This window comes from Peromyscus maniculatus, chromosome 14 (assembly GCF_049852395.1).
Source record: "Peromyscus maniculatus bairdii isolate BWxNUB_F1_BW_parent chromosome 14, HU_Pman_BW_mat_3.1, whole genome shotgun sequence".
Classification (NCBI taxonomy): Eukaryota; Metazoa; Chordata; class Mammalia; order Rodentia; family Cricetidae; genus Peromyscus; species Peromyscus maniculatus.
This window is the reverse complement of record NC_134865.1, coordinates 71187983-71208713: the sequence shown is the minus strand read 5'-3', so window position 1 is coordinate 71208713 and position 20731 is coordinate 71187983. Positions and strand designations below refer to the sequence as shown.

Genomic DNA, 20731 nt, shown 5'->3' with positions numbered 1-20731 from the left:
TGTCCCATCTTCCACTCTGCTTTGGTTCCAGTATGGGATCACTCCATGTCCCTTCCTTCACTGGGCTGGGCTTTCATGCACCCCCTTCAGTTTCCTACCAGGCTTTTAATCTATGGGCCTCTCCATTTCTCTGGCTGATGTGAAAAGGGATTTAGGACAATTAAGGTGCCGGTGGTGGCTAACAGAAGTCAGAAGTGTCACGGAAGCACAGTCATCAGCTACATTCAAAGAGAGCCACAGCCACTGGACTGTGTCCGGGAGACCTGTCCCATGCTGAAACCTAGGCCACAAGAAGCACAACCGAGTGCTAGCTGGCCAGGGTGGAGACGCATGCTGCCCCGAACACAAAGGGAGAGAGAGCTCAGCCTGAGACAGCCCATGGGAAGAGGACAGCTGACCTCTGATGCAGGAATCTCTGCGTGAGCCAGCAAGATGTGAACCGCTCTGTGTGGTTCCAGAGAGCAGGAAATCTGCACCAACATGTAGCAGGCACTAGGAGGGAGACTTCCAAGTCAAGATAAAGAAAAACTTTGCGACCATGAGAGTCCCTGCTAGCGGAGTGAGTTACTTCAGAGGTGTTTGAGCCAGAAGGAGACAAGTGTCTGTTGGTGAAGCTAAAGGGAGGGTCGCTGCCCAGAGGGCAAGGATGGACTCAACCAAATGCAGACCGAGCATGAGGTCAAGGCAGAGCAGCTCACCTGGCACAGGGAAACGTTTGCGTAGGGTTTTGCCTGGGCGTGCAAGTGCGCCTTGGCTTCTCTCTTATCGCCGTGCACGAGCAGGATGGGTTTCTTCCTGAAAAGAGACCAGGGGTGGTTAAAATGCATTGTTCACCGAGCTGGCTTCCTGCTTCATTGAGGGATGCCTAGTCCCTGCCGTTCGTTTCTGACTTTGTGGCTAGCATACGATAGCAGTGCTCACTCACGAGTTCCTAAGCCTGGTGACTGATGCAGGCGAGTTACAACGCTACAAAGTTCTTGAGTATTGGTCTTCCTTGGTTCAAAAGAGCACACAGCGGGTTCTGTGCTCTTGTTTCAGATGGAGTCGACTGAAGATATGAGCTGGTGAGATGGTTCAGAGGGCAAAGGTGCTTGACGACAGGGCTGATGACCTCAGTTTGATGCCCTGGAACTCACATGGGAGAAGGAGAGAACCAACTTCTACAACTCGTCCACTAATCACCAGTGAATCTCGGCATGTGCATACCCACACACATACATGCTTGCACACACAAGATAAAGAAATGTGAAGAAATTAGTAAAAAAAAAAAAAATAGACAATTTTGCTACACAGTGATGCTTCCTTTCTTCCTTGCCTTAAACCAATAATTGTTTTATATTTCACCCTGCGCCTATTTACCAAGGATTAGTACATGCTCTATGTACTGTGCAAGATCCAGGACACAAAAGCAAACAGTCCCGAGCCCCCAGCAAGGTGCAGACTTGCTGACAGGCAGTTAGTCAGTGAGCTAGAGCCCTAACTACACTGCACATTTTTCAAATTCTAAAGCCTATAAAAACGTTCTTTAGAACACATCCAAAAGACCTTTTCTGTTTACTGATTTTGAGACAGGGTCTTAATACATAGTGCAGGCTGGCCTTAACTCGATGTTTTGCCCAGACCAGTCTCAAACTCTGTAATCCTCTTCTACAGCCTCCCCAGTGCTGGAATGCAGACACAAACCACTCTACCTGGCTTGAAAAAAGACTTTTAAGAGACACTTCATCTTGTTCAGCTAATCCTTAGAAGTCAATGTAAACTCTCCCCAAACAAGAAAAATAGTTTTCTCCAGCAAGCACCCAAGCAAGATAAACAACAGCAGCCGCACTTATGCTATACTGCGGAAGGCAACGTTGAACTGGAAAAGCACCACAGGGTACGCCCATTCAGAGGTACGCCCATTCAGGGGTATGCCCATTCAGGGGTATGCCCATTCAGGGGTACGCCCATTCAGAGGTACACCCATTCAGAGGTATGCCCATTCAGAGGTTGTCTGACCTCCTCATGCCCGTGCTCGCTTTCCTCTAGCTCGCTTTGCTCTAGCGGGACTGGCAGACAACCGAAGACACATGTGCAGACAAGCATTCCTAATGCTTCCCTACTTAGAAAGAGACAAGACAGCCAGCAAACCGCACGGAGGGCAATGTAAGAAATGCTCGTGTTCCCGGGTCACACGCCAGTCAAGTATCAGAACACTAAGCACTAAGGACAGATGTTGGGGCGCTCCTTCACGCCTTCATATTGGTTGTTGTGTGGACTCCTGAAGCAGGGCGACACTTGGACACAGTGAGACGCACAGCCTCATCACCTGCACTGCTCCACAATCTAACTCTGGATGTTTCTCCAAGTCACCATTTAGGTCATTCTTGTAGTATCTTCACGACTTTCCCAAGATGCATCTGCTAACAAGGGAGTAGAGAGGACTGTATCCTTTGACTCTGCTAGACTGCTGCAACAAAGTGCCCAAACCCAGAGGCTTATGCCACAGAAATCTGGAGCGCTGCAGTTCTGGAAGCAATAAGCCTGAGAGCTGGTGCTAGCAGCCTGCTGCGGGTAGATTGGCTCCGGCAGGGGACTGAGGAAGAACCTGGGCCAGCCTCACTCTGGCTTCTGGGGGCCTCAAGGATTGCTTGGCTTACAGATGGCATTCTTGTGACTTCACCCTCTCTGTCGCTATGTCCAACTACTTCCTTTTTTATAAGGGTGCCAGCACGCTGGATTAGTGGCCTCCCAGTGAGCTCATTTCAACTTGACTCATGATTTCTGTGAAGACTCAACCTATAAATATAGTCACATGCAGAGGTACTGAGGCGTAGAAATCCAAAGATCAATTCAATCCATAAGCGGCACGGAAGGAATTATAGCCCACACTTGGTCAATACTGTGGAAAGGTGACATTGGATTTCAAGGTCCTTGAGAAGCAAAGGGAAAACAACCAGTGTAGTGGGTAGCCAGTGCAGCTTTGATCTGGAAGTTCCAACCCCCACTGAGGCTTCGGTAACTGTCACGCCTACAAGGCGGGGCTCAGAGAGGACCCTGAAGACCTGAGATCTGAATGGGCCAGTTCTCTTGGTTCCTGGACCCTGGACGCTAGAGCGAGACCGAGCAGAGTTCTCCAAAGAACACCGCCGGACTGTGCTACATACACCTTTCCCAGACCCTGTTACCTATCCCTTCACTTGTAAGTTAGCCCGCAAAATAAACCTCCCTTTTAACTACATGGAGTGGCCTTAATAATTTCACCAATAGACCAGAAAGCAACAGTGTAACACTTGGGGAACACTGCCAAGAAGAGCTGGGGGCAGGCACCAAGTTATTTCCATACATCCAGTCTTGCTTCTCTTAACAGAACCCTGATTTCCTGTAGGACAAGGTGGGATCAGTTAGAAGACTACCTATCTAGCCTTAGAGATGGCTAGTATCACGTGACTAAGCTCTGCTCCACAAAACAGAAGAGACTCGGGACCAGCCAGGCCAGCTCAGAGTGGCATGGAAGGAGTATGAGTCCACTCTTTCTTCTCCTCTTCTCTGCTACCTAGAAAACAGACAAGTGGACTGGGGCTTAGGCTGTCATCCTGGACTGTGAGGTAACTCTGAAGACTGAAGACAAACACCAGGCCGGTGGGACAGAATGACAGAAGAGGTGGGTAGCTGAGTCACACAAAAAGCCCTGGTACTCTGTCTATATCACAGACGGCTACCACTGGGAGTTTAGGCTGCAAAGATTTTATTTTTTTTTTTTTTAATTTAAGCTACTGTTAGTTTGAGCTTTCTGTTAATATGCAACTACAGCGAATGTTCTTTCAGTCAACCAAACACCAGCCCTTGAGTGCCAAAGCTGCTGCGGAAATCTCCACATTTTACACTAACGCCCGAGGTTTCCGCAATGATGCCTTAAAAGCACGGGGGTCTCCATGAAGCTGGCATTCTTTCTTGTTGTGTATTCCTCCATCCTACTTACTGTTAGAGGATTGCACAAATCTGTGTTACGAACACAAATGGCCCTGTGTAACATGCATGGCTGTTTCCTTGGTCTGTATTGCCTCACAGGAGGCTGAAGGGTTGCCAGAGGCAGCACGAAAGTCTGACAGTACCTCGAGAGCTTGGGTAAAGGACGGTCATGACCCCCTTTCTTGACTCCAGATATAGTTCTGGAAGAATCATTTGGGTTGGCACATACAGACCATTAGAAAGTAACAGCTCTGATGTTCTGAGCCAAGTGTGGCATGCTGGCCATGTCTGGGCACACATACACATCTAGATACCACACAGAGATGACTGTTTCCTTCACATTAACATTGCCCATGAAGTTGTTACTTGAGTTGGAATTTGTCCTTATCTACTTCCGGGACAGAGCAAAGTGGAAAACACTGAGTCTCTGAAAAGAATGTGTGTGATTAACTAGGGGAAAAGTGGTCTCAAGCAGAGGTGGTAACTCATTTGGGAAGGGTTTGCACTGTAAACATGAAGACATGAGTGGATTCCGGAACCCGTGCAAAAGATACCAGGCATGGCATTGTGCACCTGAATTCCACAGTTGGGGAGGTGGATATAGGCAAATCCCTGGCACTGGGTCAGCAAAAGAACCTGTCTCAAAAAATAAAATAAAATATAAAAGAAGAGAGGAGATGGCTCCTGAAGATCAACACTCAAGCCTACACACACACACACACACACACACACACACACACACACACACACACACACCAAAACTAACTAAATGAATAAAATGCTGTTCTCCCAAAACAAATGTTTTCTTTTTACAATTCTGTCAAGTGAAATACAGAGAGATGGGTGGCTAGTCTGAGAAGTGCAAGTCTAGCACTTTTTGCAAGTCTGCACTATTTGCACTCTGGAACCATGCGACTCACCTGAATTCTGGTGGATACTGCTTTACGAGCCAGTCCACATCAAAGCAGTAGTTAAACTAGACGGGGGGGAAAAGAAAAGTAAGTCAGCCACATGTATGTTCACAAGGACTATTACTAAACTGAAAGGATTTCTAAAGCAACCACATGCTACAGTGTTCATAAACCTAGTCAGTTAGACAGCGATATGCAAAAGTAACCCCAAATTTCACCTTCAAGAACACTTGGTTAAAGGAATCTGCCGAATGCCCCAAATAGGCTCTAAGGATAGTATCTGCACATACGTTGGCAACATTTCTGTTTGTCAGTGGTGTTACTACATCATTCCTAGCAGTCCACGCTCCCAAAGCTCCCCTGAGCTGTCAGAGACAAAGATCCCAGGACTTTTAGGAAAGGCCATGTCCTTCCAGCACAACTTATCAGTTAGCCTGGTACACTCTAACTTGTTCATAATTAGTAGCTACTGACCGCAAGTTCCAGAGCGTTTTATTGATGAGGAGGCCTCTTCTTCATGCCTGGCCAGTCCTGGGCACAGGGGCTCAAGTCTAGCTGGGAAAGAATGCACAGACGCACCCCCTTTGGTTCTATCTAGAGATCAGGAGCACATCCTACAGGAAGGTGGCACCTCTGCTCGCTTCAGGAACAAGACCCTTTTTTTCTGACTAGTCCTTGAGCTTCTGGACCGTTATGATGACTTGTTAGCACCAAGGGACCAGCTCAGTGCAGCAAGAACCCTTGAACATGCAGAAGTCGTCACAAATTCTACTCCTTCCTAGTCAGTGCAGAGCATCCATTTTTCTACGCAAATCAAACCTGACTTGGCTGTGGTGATATACTGTGTACCCTAATAAAATATGCCTGAAGATCAGAGGATAGAACAAGCCACTAGATTAAACATAGAGGTCAGGCAGTGGTGGTACACACCTTTAATCCTAGCATTCGGGAGGCAGAGATCAGTGTGAGTCTCTGTGAGTTCAAAGCCACCCTGGACTACATGAAACTGACTAGGAGAGAAACAGAGCCAGCCAGGCAGTGGTGGCGCACACCTTTAATCCCAGCACTAGGAAGGTTGAGACACGAAGCGATGGCTGGGCAGAGAAAGGAATATAAGGCGTGAGGAGACAGGAACTAAAGACTTTTCGGCAGAAGCGCCCCTTTCAGCTAGAAGCTTTTTTGGCTGGAGCCTTTTGGGTGAGTACTAAGAGGATCTCAGTCAGAAGATTCGTGGAATCAGCAAGGTGAGACGTGGCAGTGGCTTGCTCCTTTGTCTCTCTGATCTTTCAGCATTTACACCAATATCTGGTACCGAGGTTTTTTTTTTTTTATTAATAAGACCGTTTAGATTAATAAGACCGTTTAGTATTCAAACAACATTTGGTCTTCACCATGCCACCCACCCATCCCAGGGTACTGCACCAGCATCCCATGAAGTTGGAGGTACCTCCCTGACTCTTTCAGGGAGGAATATGAAGTGACTTCTTGGCCAGGCCTTGTGGCCTGATCAAGAGTCAGGTGTTTCCTTTTGAGTGGCCTCCATGCTCTCTGTTGATGAGGGCCACATGAGAGACTGCTGTGTATAGATCCCACAATATGGCCAGGCTCTAGGCAGAAGCCAGCTTAGGGGACACTGTATAGGACCGAGAAGCCCATCTCCTGTCACATATCTCTCCTCACCCAAAGAAAAGGCAACTTATTATAAACTCACCTGAGCTGAAGAGACAAGGGTCCCAAACAGAGGGGATAAAATATCTACAAAGACAAAACAAATGGATTCTCAGATAAAAACCCTCTATAACAACTACCCTTTCCAGCAGCAGCCAGTGACAATCAAGAAAAGAGTAAACTGAAAAGCTACTTCAAGGCTAGGTTGTAATATTCTGTAAAACTCAAGATAACATTTCTTTATACGACATAATATTTATCACATTCCTTGACAAAGTAGAATACAAAACTAAAATCTAAAACTTAAGTCCTGGATGACTGCTTAATATTGGACTCTGTTGATGCACATTAATTACGTCCATTCTTCTCCATGGACCTCTGAATCTTTACCTCCTTCTGTCCCATCTAAGTCCGCAGTGGTGCTCCCCTGTAGCCAGAGAGCACTGGCTTCCCAAAACAGTACACTCACATCCTTGGTACTCTAGGTCACCTCTGAGGACATCCCACTTGGTTGCCCTCAAGCCTGACTTTGGACAGAAAAGAAAGGGCATGGTTCATTAACTACACCACCATCTTGCACTGGTATAGCACTTCTTAGGGGACAGACATCGTTCTCAGCACTTTCAATAAATGAACTCAACCCTCCTGGGGATTCCGAGGTGCTGTGGGATGGTCTGTATGTCAAATCCTTTGCTCTAATTGGTCAATAAATAAAACACTGATTGGCCAGTGGCCAGGCAGGAGGAAGTATAGGCGGGACAAGGAGGAGAAGAATTCTGGGAAGTGGAAGGCTGAGTCAGAGACACTGCCAGCTGCCGCCATGACCAGCAGCAGCATGTGAAGATGCTGGTAAGCCACCAGCCACGTGGCAAGGTATAGATTTATGGAAATGGATTAATTTAAGCTATAAGAACAGTTAGCAAGAAGCCTGCCACGGCCATACAGTTTGTATGCAATATAAGTCTCTGTGTTTACTTGGTTGGGTCTGAGCGGCTGTGGGACTGGCGGGTGACAAAGATTTGTTCTGACTGTGGGCAAGGCAGGAAAACTCTAGCTAATAGCTACACCGAGGTAAGGTGTTACTCTGCCTTTTGGGGTAAGGATCATATCAGGAGGAGGCTGTATGTGACCATACTGCTGGAAGGTCAGGGAGTTAAGGTTTGATGTCTGGCTCTAGGTTGCTGGTACCTACTGAGTTGCTTCTGAGAAGGAAGTGGGCTAGTTCACTTATTTGACAGTTACTGGGTACTTCCTGTCCTCTAATGAAAGATACTGGGGTCCTGACCCTCGACAGCCTTCACCCAGAGTTCCAGAAGAGGTGCTACTGGTGGTGGATTAACCTGAGGGGTTCACTAATAAATCTACGTACACTATAGTTCACTAAATAAACTCTTTAGTCCATATACTTTATTCTTCTGAGTCAGTTCTCTCTCTACACCGCTTCTATTCTGTTCTCACATTTAGCTTCTTTCTTGCCCAATTCTCTCTACATCTTTCTGCTGTTCCCTCTAAGTGCTATCTTGATTCCTTCATCTTAGTTCTGCCCCATCTTGGTCTTTCTCATCTCATTCTTACCCACCTAGTTCTTCCCCATCAAGCTCTTCCTCATATCCCATCTTGTCCTTCTAGTTCTCCATCCAGTTCTCCACTCTAGTCCCCCGAGTCTCTGAGGTTTACAGTTATATACCTATGCAATAGCAATGCTCTGGCTAAGGCAAGGTCAGCAGGCTTGAATTCTTACAGGGTCATAAAGGCAGATAAGAGTTTTCCTCAGGCAGTGACTGTCAGGCTTTCTTTTGCAACCCAAAAGGGGAGTGGTAAAGGGAGGAGGTCAACTAAGAGCTAAAGTTGGTTAATATATCAGAAAAAGGGAATTTATGTGCTCAAACTACATTCCTAGAAGTGGCGTCTATAATATTGGTATAAATACTACTAAAGCTGTATAAGAAAGGAAAGTCTGAGCTTAATTTGCACAAGAAACAAAGCTATGCACCTAGGCTTAGGAGACAGGCAGTGTCTCCGTAAGGGTGTTTACCTTAATTCAAGAGACTCAGCAGTTGGAATGAAATGCTTTGTCCTGTCTGCCTTTTGGCTTTGGATGCTACAAAAGTATATACACTATTAGAAGATCTTGGGGAAGGTATGAGAGCACACAAAAAATTCATAGTAGGAAACAGCTGATATATTAAAAGTCAAATAACACCAAATACTCCTTGAGACTTGGGCTCCTTTGGAAGAATTCCCTGGATTCCTCCAGGTATAGCTTTACCATATTCAGCTGAATTCCTGCTACATTTCTGTGACTCTAGCAGTCCTCTAGACATTGTGCCAGATGTGGGGCTAAGAAGTGTTTGAAGGAACAAAACAACTCGTAGGAAAGCTCCTCATTTTGAGACCAGCAGAGTTAGGAGATAAGCTGCAACACAGTCTTCCAGCTGGCCCCCATCTGCACCTCTAGCTTTTAAACTTCACCCATCTTCCAGGGTCCACTGGAAGCCCCTGTCCTCCATGAGATCTAGAGAACCTACAGTTATGGCTAGCGTTAGGAGGATACATCAAACAGCATGGATTTAGATACAAGAACTGGATTCAAGTGTGGCTCTACCATTTAACAGCTCTGTGACCTTGGGTAAGTGATGTAACTTTTCTGAACTGCAGATCTGTCACATGTCCAAGGACATTTGATCATCTTATTAGGCTGCTCTGATAATTGAAATATATGTAAAACCCTCATGATGTCATCTCCTCCTTAAATCTTGATGCTGACACCAAGTTGTTACTATTTTATTACATTGAACAGTCTTTCCATACCCCTCTGCTTCCTATGGCAGTCTCTCCCAGACAAAGCAAACCCACCAGAAACTATCTTATGTATCTTCAGGGTACCTACATAAGAGATGCTCAAAATTTTGTGGAGTTGGACTTACGACTATGGAATTAAACCCATCAACATTTACACATCATACAGGAGAACAGAGGTACTACCATGCATTTGATATGGAAAAACTACATTGAGAATATTCTGTGCTGTGAATATTAGCCAAAAAAAAAAAAACAAAAAAAACAAAAAACACGTTAATGTGAGAGGATGCTTATTGTGTCTACAGCCATACAAATACATGCTGCTCACTTCACATATCTGCTCTGTTCTGAATCCTCATCCCATACTGTCCTAACCACAGAGAGAATGAGGGACGAAAAGGGAATCTGTGCCCTTTGAGTCCACATGTTTGGCTGTTCCTCCGTGGAATGCAGAGAACCACTAGAGACCATTCTCTGCCTCATACCTGAAGCATCCACCTGCATACAACAGTACTCATTTTTGCTTCTTTGTCCTAGGAACCCAAACTAGGCTCTCAAACATCACTAGGCATTGTTAATCCCTGGGGGCTTAGAGTAAGCATAGGTGGCAGGTTCTGACCCCTGAGAGTCTGATTTGATGAACCTAAGACAGAGCCGAGAACTGGCATTTCCAAGGTCCAGGTGATTCTGATGCTGCTGACCCAGGGACCATACGGAGCCACCGTGAAGTTTATGGCACTTAATAAATAGCATTACCAGTCAAGTTTAGTCTTCACTTGGAAAAGTAAACAATTCTAAGCACAGTGCCAAGCGTTACTAGGGGCTGAGCTACAGGGGCCTTGAGAAGGACCCCTGGAACCCCACCTGTCTGCCACATGCACTCAGGGTCAACAACCCTCCCCACCAGTTGTTAAGACAGGCTCTTAAAGGCCATTCTAAGCTGGGCCCCCTTGCTTTACCAAGAGGGAAAGGGCTCACCAGCTCCTAAGAACCCTTGTCCTTACCCTTGATGTGGAGGGCTTTGGAGTTGTACTTGGCCTTAATCCCTGAGACTCGAGTGAGGTAAAATTGGAAGGGGTTCCCTTTATCCAGCATGTCCCAGATGTCCTGGCCTTCCCCTGAGGTCTCGTACTCATCGTCTGCCCTTTGAGGCCTATGGCTGGCAGGAGGGCTGCGATCTACAGCTTTCTGGGCAGTGGTCACGTTGGGCGAGGAGACATGTTTTTTCTCTTGAACCACCATGTGCTTAGGCTGTTCCTGCTGTGTCTCTGGCTGCTGTTCATCATCGCTGCTGGACAGACACCAGCCGAGACCTTCTGTGGAATCGCTCTTTGGCTTTTTGGGCGGTACCACTGAGTCTGTGTGGCTGAATTTCACAGGTGAGAGCTGTCTCTTGTGCGCAGCCTTGCGGGCCTCTGAGCAGGTATACGTGGGCTCCTTCACTGCCCCCTGCCTTGCCTGGGGGAGACAGGATGTTGATGGCTTGTCAAGTTTGGACTTTTCATCCTCGCTTTCGTCACTACTGGATATCGTCCACCTCCCATAGCTGCTCTCCTGGGACATTATACTTCTGAAAAGGAATGACGGAAGCATTACTTTCTACTTAATAGGCAACTGGCAACATAACTTCACGGCTCTCAAATTCTGGTCAGATGAGACCGCAATACATGCACACTTCTGTCACCAGAGGCTGAGCCACTTACCCAGCCCCGGGATCTCTTATGAGGGGCTGACAGACTAAAGGAAGCATCCTAGCCACCTTCTTCCTGTTGTCTTCCTAGCTAGACCTTGGTCTGAGACGCCCTAGGAAGGGATTTAAGGTTAAGGCCATCTTAAGAAACTTTCAAGAATAATTCTGACCATGTTCATTTTTCATTTTATTTTGTTTTTTGGGGGGACTGAACTTGTGCTTGCTAGGCAAGCTCGCCATTAATTAAAAAATAATCACTGTACTTGTTATTATGTATAGGAATTGCTAGCTCTATGTTGGGGGAGTGGTATGCATGTGTCTGTGTCATGACGTGGAAGTCAGAGGACAACTTGCAGGAGTCTGTTCTCTCCTACCACACGGAACCCAGGGATCAGACTCAGGTTATCAGGCTTGGTAGCAAGCACTTTACCCACTGAACCAACTTCCTGGCTCAAATATAAATATTTATTTGTTGAGAGAAAGGGGTGCAAACAGAGGTCAGCAAACAACTTGAGGGAGTCGGTTCTCTCTCTCTCCCATGTGGGTCCCAGAGATTGAACACAGCAAGTCAAACTTGGCAGCAAGTACCTTTACTAACTACACCATCTTGCTGGTCCACACTCCAATTTTTAAAGTAAAAGTAGAATTTACAAATTTATCTTCACGTATGTACAGAAACCCACAAGACTTCAGAAACAGCTACGTCTTACATTTCCAAAGCCAGGGAGGGACCTACTTAGGCAAGCCTCCGAGAGGAACGCCGAATGACCACTTCCCTGTGTGTGTACAGTTTATAGGCACCACCATGAGGACCCAACTCATTTCAGATCATCATGTTACTGGCCATGCCACGACTCAATGACTGAAACCTGCAGGCCAGAACTTGAACTGAAGCCAAACACTTTCAGTTTCCAAATCACACAGGTGGTCTAATTTATACTCTCTTGCTCTCAGAAGAGCAAAATATAGATCTATGGACTTTCGGAGTTGCCTATGTTATGCCCAGATCATGGGGACCCCCCAAAAGACCACCGTGGAGACACAATCCTGCATGTAAAAGCAAAGATCTTTTATTCTTTCAAGCTCCGAGCTTGGTCTCTCTGTCTGTCTGACGCAGCAATGAGAGAAGAGAGCCCTGAGCTCAAATGGGGTAGGGTTTTTATCATAGCAGAGGTTGGGGAAAGGGGATTTCCAGGGTTCAGGACCCTGACTGGCTGACAACTGTCTAAGGGTATCAGTAAAACAAAAATAGGTTGTGTGCTAGATTCAAGGGCATCTGGCCACCTTATCTAATGGCTGGAATGTTTGGGACGCTAGGTACTTCCTCACCCCTGGGTAGATCCCTGGCTGGTATCAGCTTTTCCTGGATCTGGGTGTTGCTTGCCAGTAAGCCTGTCACAGAAGCTGTGTCTAGGCCCTTAAGTCTGTCATGGCTGCTGTGTGGTCAAGCTGTTTTGGGCCCCTCCACAGGCTACAAAATGCATTCAAGTTAAATAGTAAAAGGCTAAGTGGGTTCTCCCCACACACCCCGCCCCCAGCCTCCTCATGCAATGCCAGGTTAGTACAGAACTCTGAGGAAAACTAAAATAAATATTCAGAAATACATCTCCTATGGTCTGGGCGTCTTCAAGGCTTGTTTCACAGCTGAAGAGGATACATTATGAGTAGGGTAAACCAAGACAAAAGGCAGTACTCCCAGGAACTTGTAACCCTCACCAACTAAAAAACAAACAAAAACTCAAAAACAAAAACAAGCAGAAAAAAAACAAAACCCAGAACCCCCCAAATCTCAGAAGTAGGAAAACTTGATTATACATCAGGTTTTCAAGTGAATACACATGCATATTTTAAGCTAAAACAAAAAACATAGTTTTTTTTTTTGTTTTGTTTTGTTTTTTTTTTTTTTTAAGACAGGGTTTCCCTGTGTAGTTTTGGTACCTGTCCTGGATCTTGCTCTCTAAGACCAGGCTGGCCTTGAACTCACAGGGATCTGCCTGCCTCTGCCTCTTGAGTGCTGGGATTAAAGGTGTGCACCACCACCGCCCAGCAAAAAACCATATAAAACTTTAAGGTATTGATCACTTTTCACAATTTCTCCCTTACCCATCTTCAATTAATTCCCGTTGGTTCACACAAGGTTTCTACTGAAAATAACACATTCCAAGGAGCTCTTATATAGAGAGCATGAGACAGCCTTCATAGCTCACTGTTACACTTAACTTCAACAGCCCGGAATACCACTTTATCAGCCAAAGTGTGGGGGCTGTAGAGTGGATGGGGTCACCTGCTCCTTCAGGAATAGATGACCCTAAGCTCTGTATGTATTTTGAACTCGAATCTGCTTTCTAAAAGGTTTGTGGTAGTTTCAATGGCGTCCAACTCATTTCTAGAGGCTCTGAGAACTCTGTTTAGGTATGTTCCTAAACAGTTTCTGATCTACATGGGTTAAGAAACCAGCTTGTCCCAGCCGACCCAACTGTGATAGGTGTACTGTGCACAGGGCAGTTTGCAACAGGAGACTTTACTTCAAGGAGCTCAGGTGTAGGGTTTCTGAATTTGCTTGTATATTTTTTTATTTTAACAGACACCCTTTATTCTAGACTCTAGAGCAGAACTACTTAAGCAGACCGATTTGCTCTGAAGGGACTACTTAATCCTATACATTTAAAAGGACCACATAAAGAAAAACTCTGGATGAGTTTCTCACTTCCCTAAATTCTAAACCAATGTAGCAAGTGAAAAAGGACCACAATCTGTACAAGACACCCCAAGACCAACTTCTCAGCACAAAGGAGATTTTATTTGTCCCAAAGGGACAAAGAATTGCCTCTGGATAGAGAGGAGACAGACTGTAGGCCCTAAGCAAACGGTTTACAAAGGCAAAGCCCCTTGTTAGGAGAGCTGGTTTGTTTTGATTGGGCATGTTAATTAAGGTAATCAAAAGGGGGCTTTTGATTGTTAGACTTTAATACTTTGATAGCTGGATCCTGAGACTTCAGGAAGAGGAAGTGACCAAATAAGGAAAAACTCTGGGGTGGCTAGCTTTAGGGATGTAATCTAACAGGTTAGCAAAAACAGAGGGAATGGGGGAGGGGCAAGGCCTGCCAGGTCCCTTCAGACAGGAATTTAGTAACAGAATCTTCAATTGAGAGTTCTCAGGCTGGTGTGGTGGCTCACACCTATAATCTCAAGGCTGAGGCAAAAGGATCTTGAGTTTGTGGCTAGCCTGGATAATATAGTAAATTTGAGTCTAGCATAAGCTAAGTATCGAGACTATTTCAAAACTAAGACAATAAAAATTTATTTTAAATTCTGTGTCTACAAAGGGCATAGGTATCGCAGGAGGCTGGAAGAGGGCCGTGGATCCCCCTAGCGTTAATCATAGGTGGTGGTAAGCTACCCCTGCATGGATGCTGAGAACCAAGTTAGGCTCTGAGGAGCAGTACATATTCTTAACTGCTGAGCCATCTCTCTCTGCCCCCTCCCCCCCCCCTTTAATCTGGGTGGGTTGTCAGAAGTATCTACTTCAGTGGCAGACTGCAGATTGCAAGGGTTGGATGGATCCTCTGGGGTCAGTGGTTAGCCAGTTTAGCCTTCCTGATGAGTTCCAAGTCAGTGAAACCAAATCAGTCAAAAAGCGCTGCTCAAAATAAAAAAATTAACGAAACTAAGTACTTGGACTTTCTCTCTACATTCATTCTCTATTCTAAAGTGAAGAGCAGGTCTCAGAATTGGGGTGAGAAATGGTTCTGCTTCCAGCATGAGAAAGGAGCGGTCTGCTTTTTTTTCCCCCAGAGTCTTGCCTTGCAGTCCAGATTTGCTCTGAACACCCCCTCTTGCTCCTCCAGCTGCAGCACTGGCGTTATAGGAGTGCACCCCCAAACCTCAGTCTTTTCCCCCTTCCCAATACATGAAATATTTCACTGATCTGTGTCATCCTTGCAGACCGCCATGCTGGTCTTCATCATTCACATGCTGGCTGCTGCAAGGAGCCCACTTTTGCAGAATCCAAAGAGATGCTCATCTATCTCTTCCCCACGTGGATACAGCGACCATGGCCTGTATAATAAATCTGAATCCTGGAACCTTGAGGACTCTAGTGACTCTAAATTCTTTAGACAATTTCTCAAGTTTTTAGTCTTGTCTACATTTTCTAGAGCCACACTGGGGGTGGCATCCCTACCAATAACTAGAACAAGTTGGCAAAATAACACAAATAAAAATCTTTGAAAAAGACATTTCTCAGAAAACAAAATCCATTGTGTGGTTCAGGCTTTACATATAGTTTCAGTCTTGAGATGGCTGACATTCAAAACTATGCTGGAGGGCTGTTTACCACTGGAGGCAAATAGCCTTTGTGACATACTAATGAAATTGTACCTTGTCATTTTGTCCCCCAGGTTACCAACCTCATTATGAAAACAAGGTCCTTCGCCTGTTGAAGAAGGGCTGCTGTGATGTAAATGTCAAGATCACGCAGGAAATGACTTCTAATTTGGAGGACTGGATCTGGTCAGCATCACATTTTACTGCTCCCTCATACAGGACCAGGTTCCTTCTGAAATCTTTTAAAAGTTCCCAAGGCCCAGTCTGACAAGGACTTTCTTTCAGTGGTTTATCAGGCAGTGCCCAGGAGAGCAGAAGTCCAAAGTCACAGTAGCAGTAAGTGATGTCAACAGAGAATTACAATATAGGTACACCCCCTCTACCCACCCCAGTCCCAGCCCTGATTCAGAGCATTGGTGTTTCCTCCAGTGGGGACACCTGGGACCTGCCACTGACTGACCACATGCGAGAGCACCTCCCTTCCCATTCCAATTCAGTTTCTGCTTAAGTCAAGGAGAAAGCTGTAGTGTTGAAAAAAAAAAATGCTTTGCATTTCGCTTTTGAACTACAGTGGTGGGCCCCTGTAACACTTGTGGATTCCCTGTCAGCAGACTGTAGCTTGTGAGTCCATTATAGCTACAATGGCAACATAAAGTCTACTTTGTAAAAGACAGTATTTGCATAGTAGTGGATTCAAATAAATAATGGCATATGTGTAAATAAAAAATAGCATATGTGTAAAGAGGATAAAAACTAGGGAGGCAGGTGAGGCAATGAGATTTGGCAAACACTGCACCAAGATGAAAAAGAAATCTTATAAAATCCTTTCACTAGACAGCAACTCAGAATGTCATCAGAGGTTTTATTAAGGACTTTAAAAAAAATGTCCATGGAGAGTTAGAGATTTGGCTCAGTGGGTGTGCAATCCCCATCACCCCATCCCCACCTAAAAGCCCAGCATGATTCGCATACCTGTAACCCCAACATTGCGGTAGAGACAAGCAGGTCTCAAGAATTCAATGGCACCCTGGAAGAAACTGTTATCTTCCCTTTCAGTGAGAGACCCTGACTCACCACAATAGGGCAGAGAGCAAAAGAAGATGACACTCCACAATTGCATACACACACACACACACACACACACACACACACACACACACACACACACACACACACACACAGTTGATGCAGAAAAGCACTCCAATCAGAACTCTACCCCCAGCTGAGCAGACCCTGAGTAATTCTGCTACATTTACACTGCTCCTCCGACCTTTGAGACCCGGGCACCAAACTCCTCATGGAGGTCCTTCCTCTGAGCCCAGTAGCACGCAAAATTAAGAACTGAGAATAAAGAGTTAACAAATTACAGCGTCTATCCTAGGCAAGTTCAACTTCAGGGCGAAAGGCACAAATTAACACATAAAAAAATTTTAAAAGTCAAGATGATTAGATGCTCATTACATTTTACAGGGATAACCTTTCTTTGGAATCATTTCTGGAGCAGCATGTGGGACCCGAGGATCAGCAGGCTAAGACAGGTGAACAGCGTTGCAGACAGATGGAACCCAACTTGCAAAAGGCCAGGAGGTGTTAACAGGGTACTAACCCTAATATAGGCATGGTCCAGAAAGAAAGGGATGGGAGAAAGTGAGGTAAGGCTGTCAAAAGCCAAATTTTATTCTTAAAACAATGGGACTCTCACTCCGTGTTTTAGCAAGAGGAGTGCCTTGGCCAGTTTAACCTTTTGAAATGAGTATATTCCGTACAACTCTGTGAGCACGTGGCAATAAAGACGCTTCCGCAGGAGCTGGGGTACCGGGTGCTTAAGGAGATTGCCATGGAGAAGTGGGTAATTTGGGGGTACGCGAAGCAAATCGTGAAGCTGTCAACTTGCCCGGGCGCTCGGCTCTGCCCGGACACCATGGCAAGGGTGACAGACTCACTTCACCCTCAAGACACCCTATTTCACGGCCGTCCCCGTATGTGGAAAGTCAGAGCAGAGAGGTTCCGAGCGTGCCCCGTGGGGGGCGCCTGCCCCTCCTCGCCTTTGCAGAGCGCTCCAGGGGCAAGGACCGCACGATCCGGGGCCCAAGGACCCCGGCCTCGACGGTCTCCTCGCGGTCCGCACCGAGCCCTGCAGGCCTCCCAACTACCACGTCGGATGGCCCAGGCCAGCGCGCCGCCATCAGGAGGGCGGGCGCAGAGTTAGCGCCGCCGCCAGAGACCGCCCCGAGACGGCGCCCGCAGCCGCAGACACCTACCTGACCCGCCAGGCCTCCGCCGCCGAGACCCCGCCCCGCGGCGCGCCCGCGCATGCGCCTGATTCAAACCCTCTGGCGCCGCTGCCTGGTCGGCCGGCGGCTTCCACTTCCGGAAGCCCGCCGCTGGGCCCTAAAGTCCGCCTCATTCTCAGGAGAGCAACAGGACTAGAAAAGGGCTGGGTGGGCGCTACTGGGAAGCCAGCTCCTCGCGCTCTCTGCTCTTTCCTGTTGACACCTTAAGAAGGGAGAAACAGAAAGCTGCAGGCTTGGTTCTCTGGTTGTTAATTAGCAAACGACGCCCTCTTTCTGGGGCTGCTCTTAGGCAGTCTCAGGCTCGCAGGGCTAAGACGGCAGCGTGCTTTCGGAGATAGGTGATCTGAAGTAAAAGGCAGCTGCTTCAGCCTTTAGCATCTGCTGCAGGATAAAAAGTTAAATGAGTTCCCATAAAGCTCAGCACCTCGAATGACTCTCCTTTGAAACGGGCGTGTTTTTGTCAATCTCACTGATCTGCCAGAAGGGTAGAGGAGTCTGGGATAAGTCAGTCTGGAAAACGAAGTTCTAGTGCACATTCCTCCTCTTGTATAAAGATGTCTGCTGTGGGATGCTTGGGCTATTCCTTGAGTCAGCCTCATGGCTTCCCGGAGGTTGATTAATTCTGTGTAAACATTCTAACGGATCGTTTCGTTTGTCTTCGTTGTGCTAAGTGCTGGGGTTACCAAGAGGGCGAAAATAAACCTAGTAGCTGCCCTGAGATCGCCGTGCATTTAAAAATGAATATTGGGACTTCACTTAATCTCGTGTGCGTGTGTGCTTTCTTCACATTATTTTGTGTCTCCTACAAAGTCTAGAAAAGACGTGGGCCAAGATAATCAAAGAGAGTTTATTGCAAGTTTGGTAGAAAGCCTGAAAGCAATCAGAACATGTTTTAAAAAGCATCGAGAGTCACCCAAGCTCCTTCAGCGGCGTTCAAGGAGTCAAGAAAACTGAGAAGGGGCGGAACTAAGCACTGGGGGCGAGCCTTGGGAGCTCCTCCCTGTTGTTAAACAGCGCGTTTGACCAATGACACTACGAAATCAACGCCAGTGGCTCTGAGGCTGGCCAATGGGAGGAGACGTTGGAGTTGCGCGGTGAAGTTGAGTCCCAGTGGTGGTGGGCGTGGCCGCGGTGGGCTGTTCGAGCTCCCTCTGGAGAAGTGGAGCTGCCTGGGTTGGTCTGGGCCGTGTTAGTGTCGCTGTCCGTGGCGATGTTCCCGTCAGAGGCAGGCGCCAGGCCGCGGACTTGCGAAGCCACCGCCTCGGAACGCAGGAAATGGGTGGAAGTAGGTGTGGGAGCGCGACCCGAGTTCGGACTCAGCTTGACCAGGGCCACTTCGGTCACCACTCTTGGGTCTCCCTCAGCCAGGTTCTAATGGGCTCTGAAAAGAACTGTGCTTACAACCAAGTCACAGCTGCAGGACTGATCACTTCCCTGCCCGCCACACCTCCGTCTGCATTAGCTTCTCTCTTCCCACCCACCCCTTTGCATCACCTTCCGAATCCAGGGTCACTGAGCTTTGGCGTGGTTTATTTCAGTGGTTTAGAGGAATTGATTTGTCAGCCTAGAGATCAAGCCGCTGAAACTCTGGGGGTGGGGGCCAGAGAGACGATCTTAACTCAGCGTTTATATTGCTTGAGAATTAAAACTAGGGTTATGAAACTGCATTTTAAAAGCCCCACAACCAGAATGAGTTTTAGATGTTTGTGTTTCTGGTTTCTGGCTAATTGTGGATGTTTAATATTCCTTAGGTATTTAAAGCATGTGATGAAGACAACAAAGGGTACTTAAGCCGAGAGGACTTTAAGGTTGCGATTGTAATGCTGTTTGGATACAAACCCTCCAAGGTTAGAACTTTCTCTCTCCCTTCTTCTGCTACTCTCTCGTCTTTCCTCTCTTTTCTCCCTTCTTTGGATGGGGTAGATAATGCTATAGAAATGTGTCCAAAGAAAATTGGCCCGGACTCCTTTCTGATATCTGTGGAGCAAATTTATGAGCTGATTTATAAGCCATTCCTAAGATGTCTCCAGTGCCGATTCCACACACCCTCCCCCCAAAGGCCCAACTCAGGCACGAATTAGATATCTATGCCAACGGAGCCAACAAAACATCTCCTAAAATTTCTAAGAAATATGGGATGGTAGAGAGGATAGGCTGGGAGGCAGGGTGGTGGTGTAATAGGAATCTGCCTACTAGTTCATATATATAGTAGAATTTCTAGGTGGCTGTCTTTAATTGATAAAAGTAATACATTCATACAGTCCACAAAATCCCTTCTCTTTCCACTAGACTAGGGTTTCACTTAATCAGTTTCTTCTGTATTGTTCTACATACATGTGTGGTCATAGTCTTCTACTGAAAATATTAGTTGCATACTCTTATTTTAACATGCATTTAACATGATGCATTAGCGACAACTCCAAAGCACACACCATTACCACCTTAAAAAATAGTTGTATTCTCTTTAGTCCATTTACCTTTTGTTGTTGTTTGAATTAATTTCAGTTCCTGCAACTTTTACATCTAAACACACACACACAAGTTGTCTTTGTGGAATATATATATATATATATATATATATATATATATATATATCATGGACATGTAATTGCAGTGCTTGGGAGCATGAGGCAGAGAGAGACAACATTTTAGGACAATGGCAAATAAAAACACCAAAATTTCTAGAAATATAATTGGTAATCTAAGTCTCAGGATATATACATTTGAATTTTCTTTATTACCTGTCCTTTTTTTTTTTATTGACAGAGACAGACAGACAGACAGTGACCCAGTGAGTTTCATTAGGGTTGATTATGGGAACATGGGTAAGAGTTTGTTTACAAGGACATGGGCACCTTACCAGGGTCTACACCACTGATGAAAATATCTCTTTCCCATATCAACTGTTAACGATGTATAAATCCTCAGGGAGGGTAGGGTCCCATGAGCCTCTTCCCCTTCCCTGGCAGAGTGTTGGCAGGCCCAGGCTTGTGCAGGTAGTCACCGCTGGTGTGAAGGCAAGCGTGCAGAAACTGCCTTGCCCAGAAATCAGCCTTGGCTCTTACCATGCCCACTTCCTCAGGTTCTTA

General features: G+C 46.4%; 2 protein-coding genes across 6 annotated transcripts in view; one reads left to right on the top strand and one right to left on the bottom strand.

The window, feature by feature from the left end:
- Tdp1 (tyrosyl-DNA phosphodiesterase 1) overlaps positions 1-18249 on the bottom strand; it is a 79959-nt gene extending 61710 nt beyond the window's left edge. Inside the window, exons 1-5 of one of the 2 annotated variants that reach the window (XM_006986863.4) lie at positions 17610-18249; positions 10337-10902; positions 6574-6617; positions 4872-4927; positions 699-795 (exon numbers count right to left, since the gene is read on the bottom strand). In XM_006986863.4, coding sequence (XP_006986925.3) covers positions 699-795; positions 4872-4927; positions 6574-6617; positions 10337-10902; positions 17610-17755 — 909 coding nt within the window. In that variant the 5' untranslated portion in view covers positions 17756-18249. Of the gene's footprint in view, positions 1-698; positions 796-4871; positions 4928-6573; positions 6618-10336; positions 10903-15431; positions 15583-17609 lie in introns of those variants that run through there. The other variant, XM_042261035.2, reaches the window with a different exon arrangement.
- The window catches only part of Efcab11 (EF-hand calcium binding domain 11), a 163590-nt gene continuing 158281 nt past the window's right edge, over positions 15423-20731 (top strand). The window contains exons 1-3 of one of the 4 annotated variants that reach the window (XM_076551216.1): positions 15423-15534; positions 16819-16886; positions 19394-19489. In XM_076551216.1, the coding sequence (XP_076407331.1) occupies positions 16854-16886; positions 19394-19489 (129 nt within the window). In that variant the 5' untranslated portion in view covers positions 15423-15534; positions 16819-16853. Of the gene's footprint in view, positions 15535-15581; positions 15685-16818; positions 16887-18741; positions 18928-19393; positions 19490-20731 lie in introns of those variants that run through there. The other 3 variants (XM_076551217.1, XM_076551218.1, XM_006986862.4) reach the window with 3 other exon arrangements.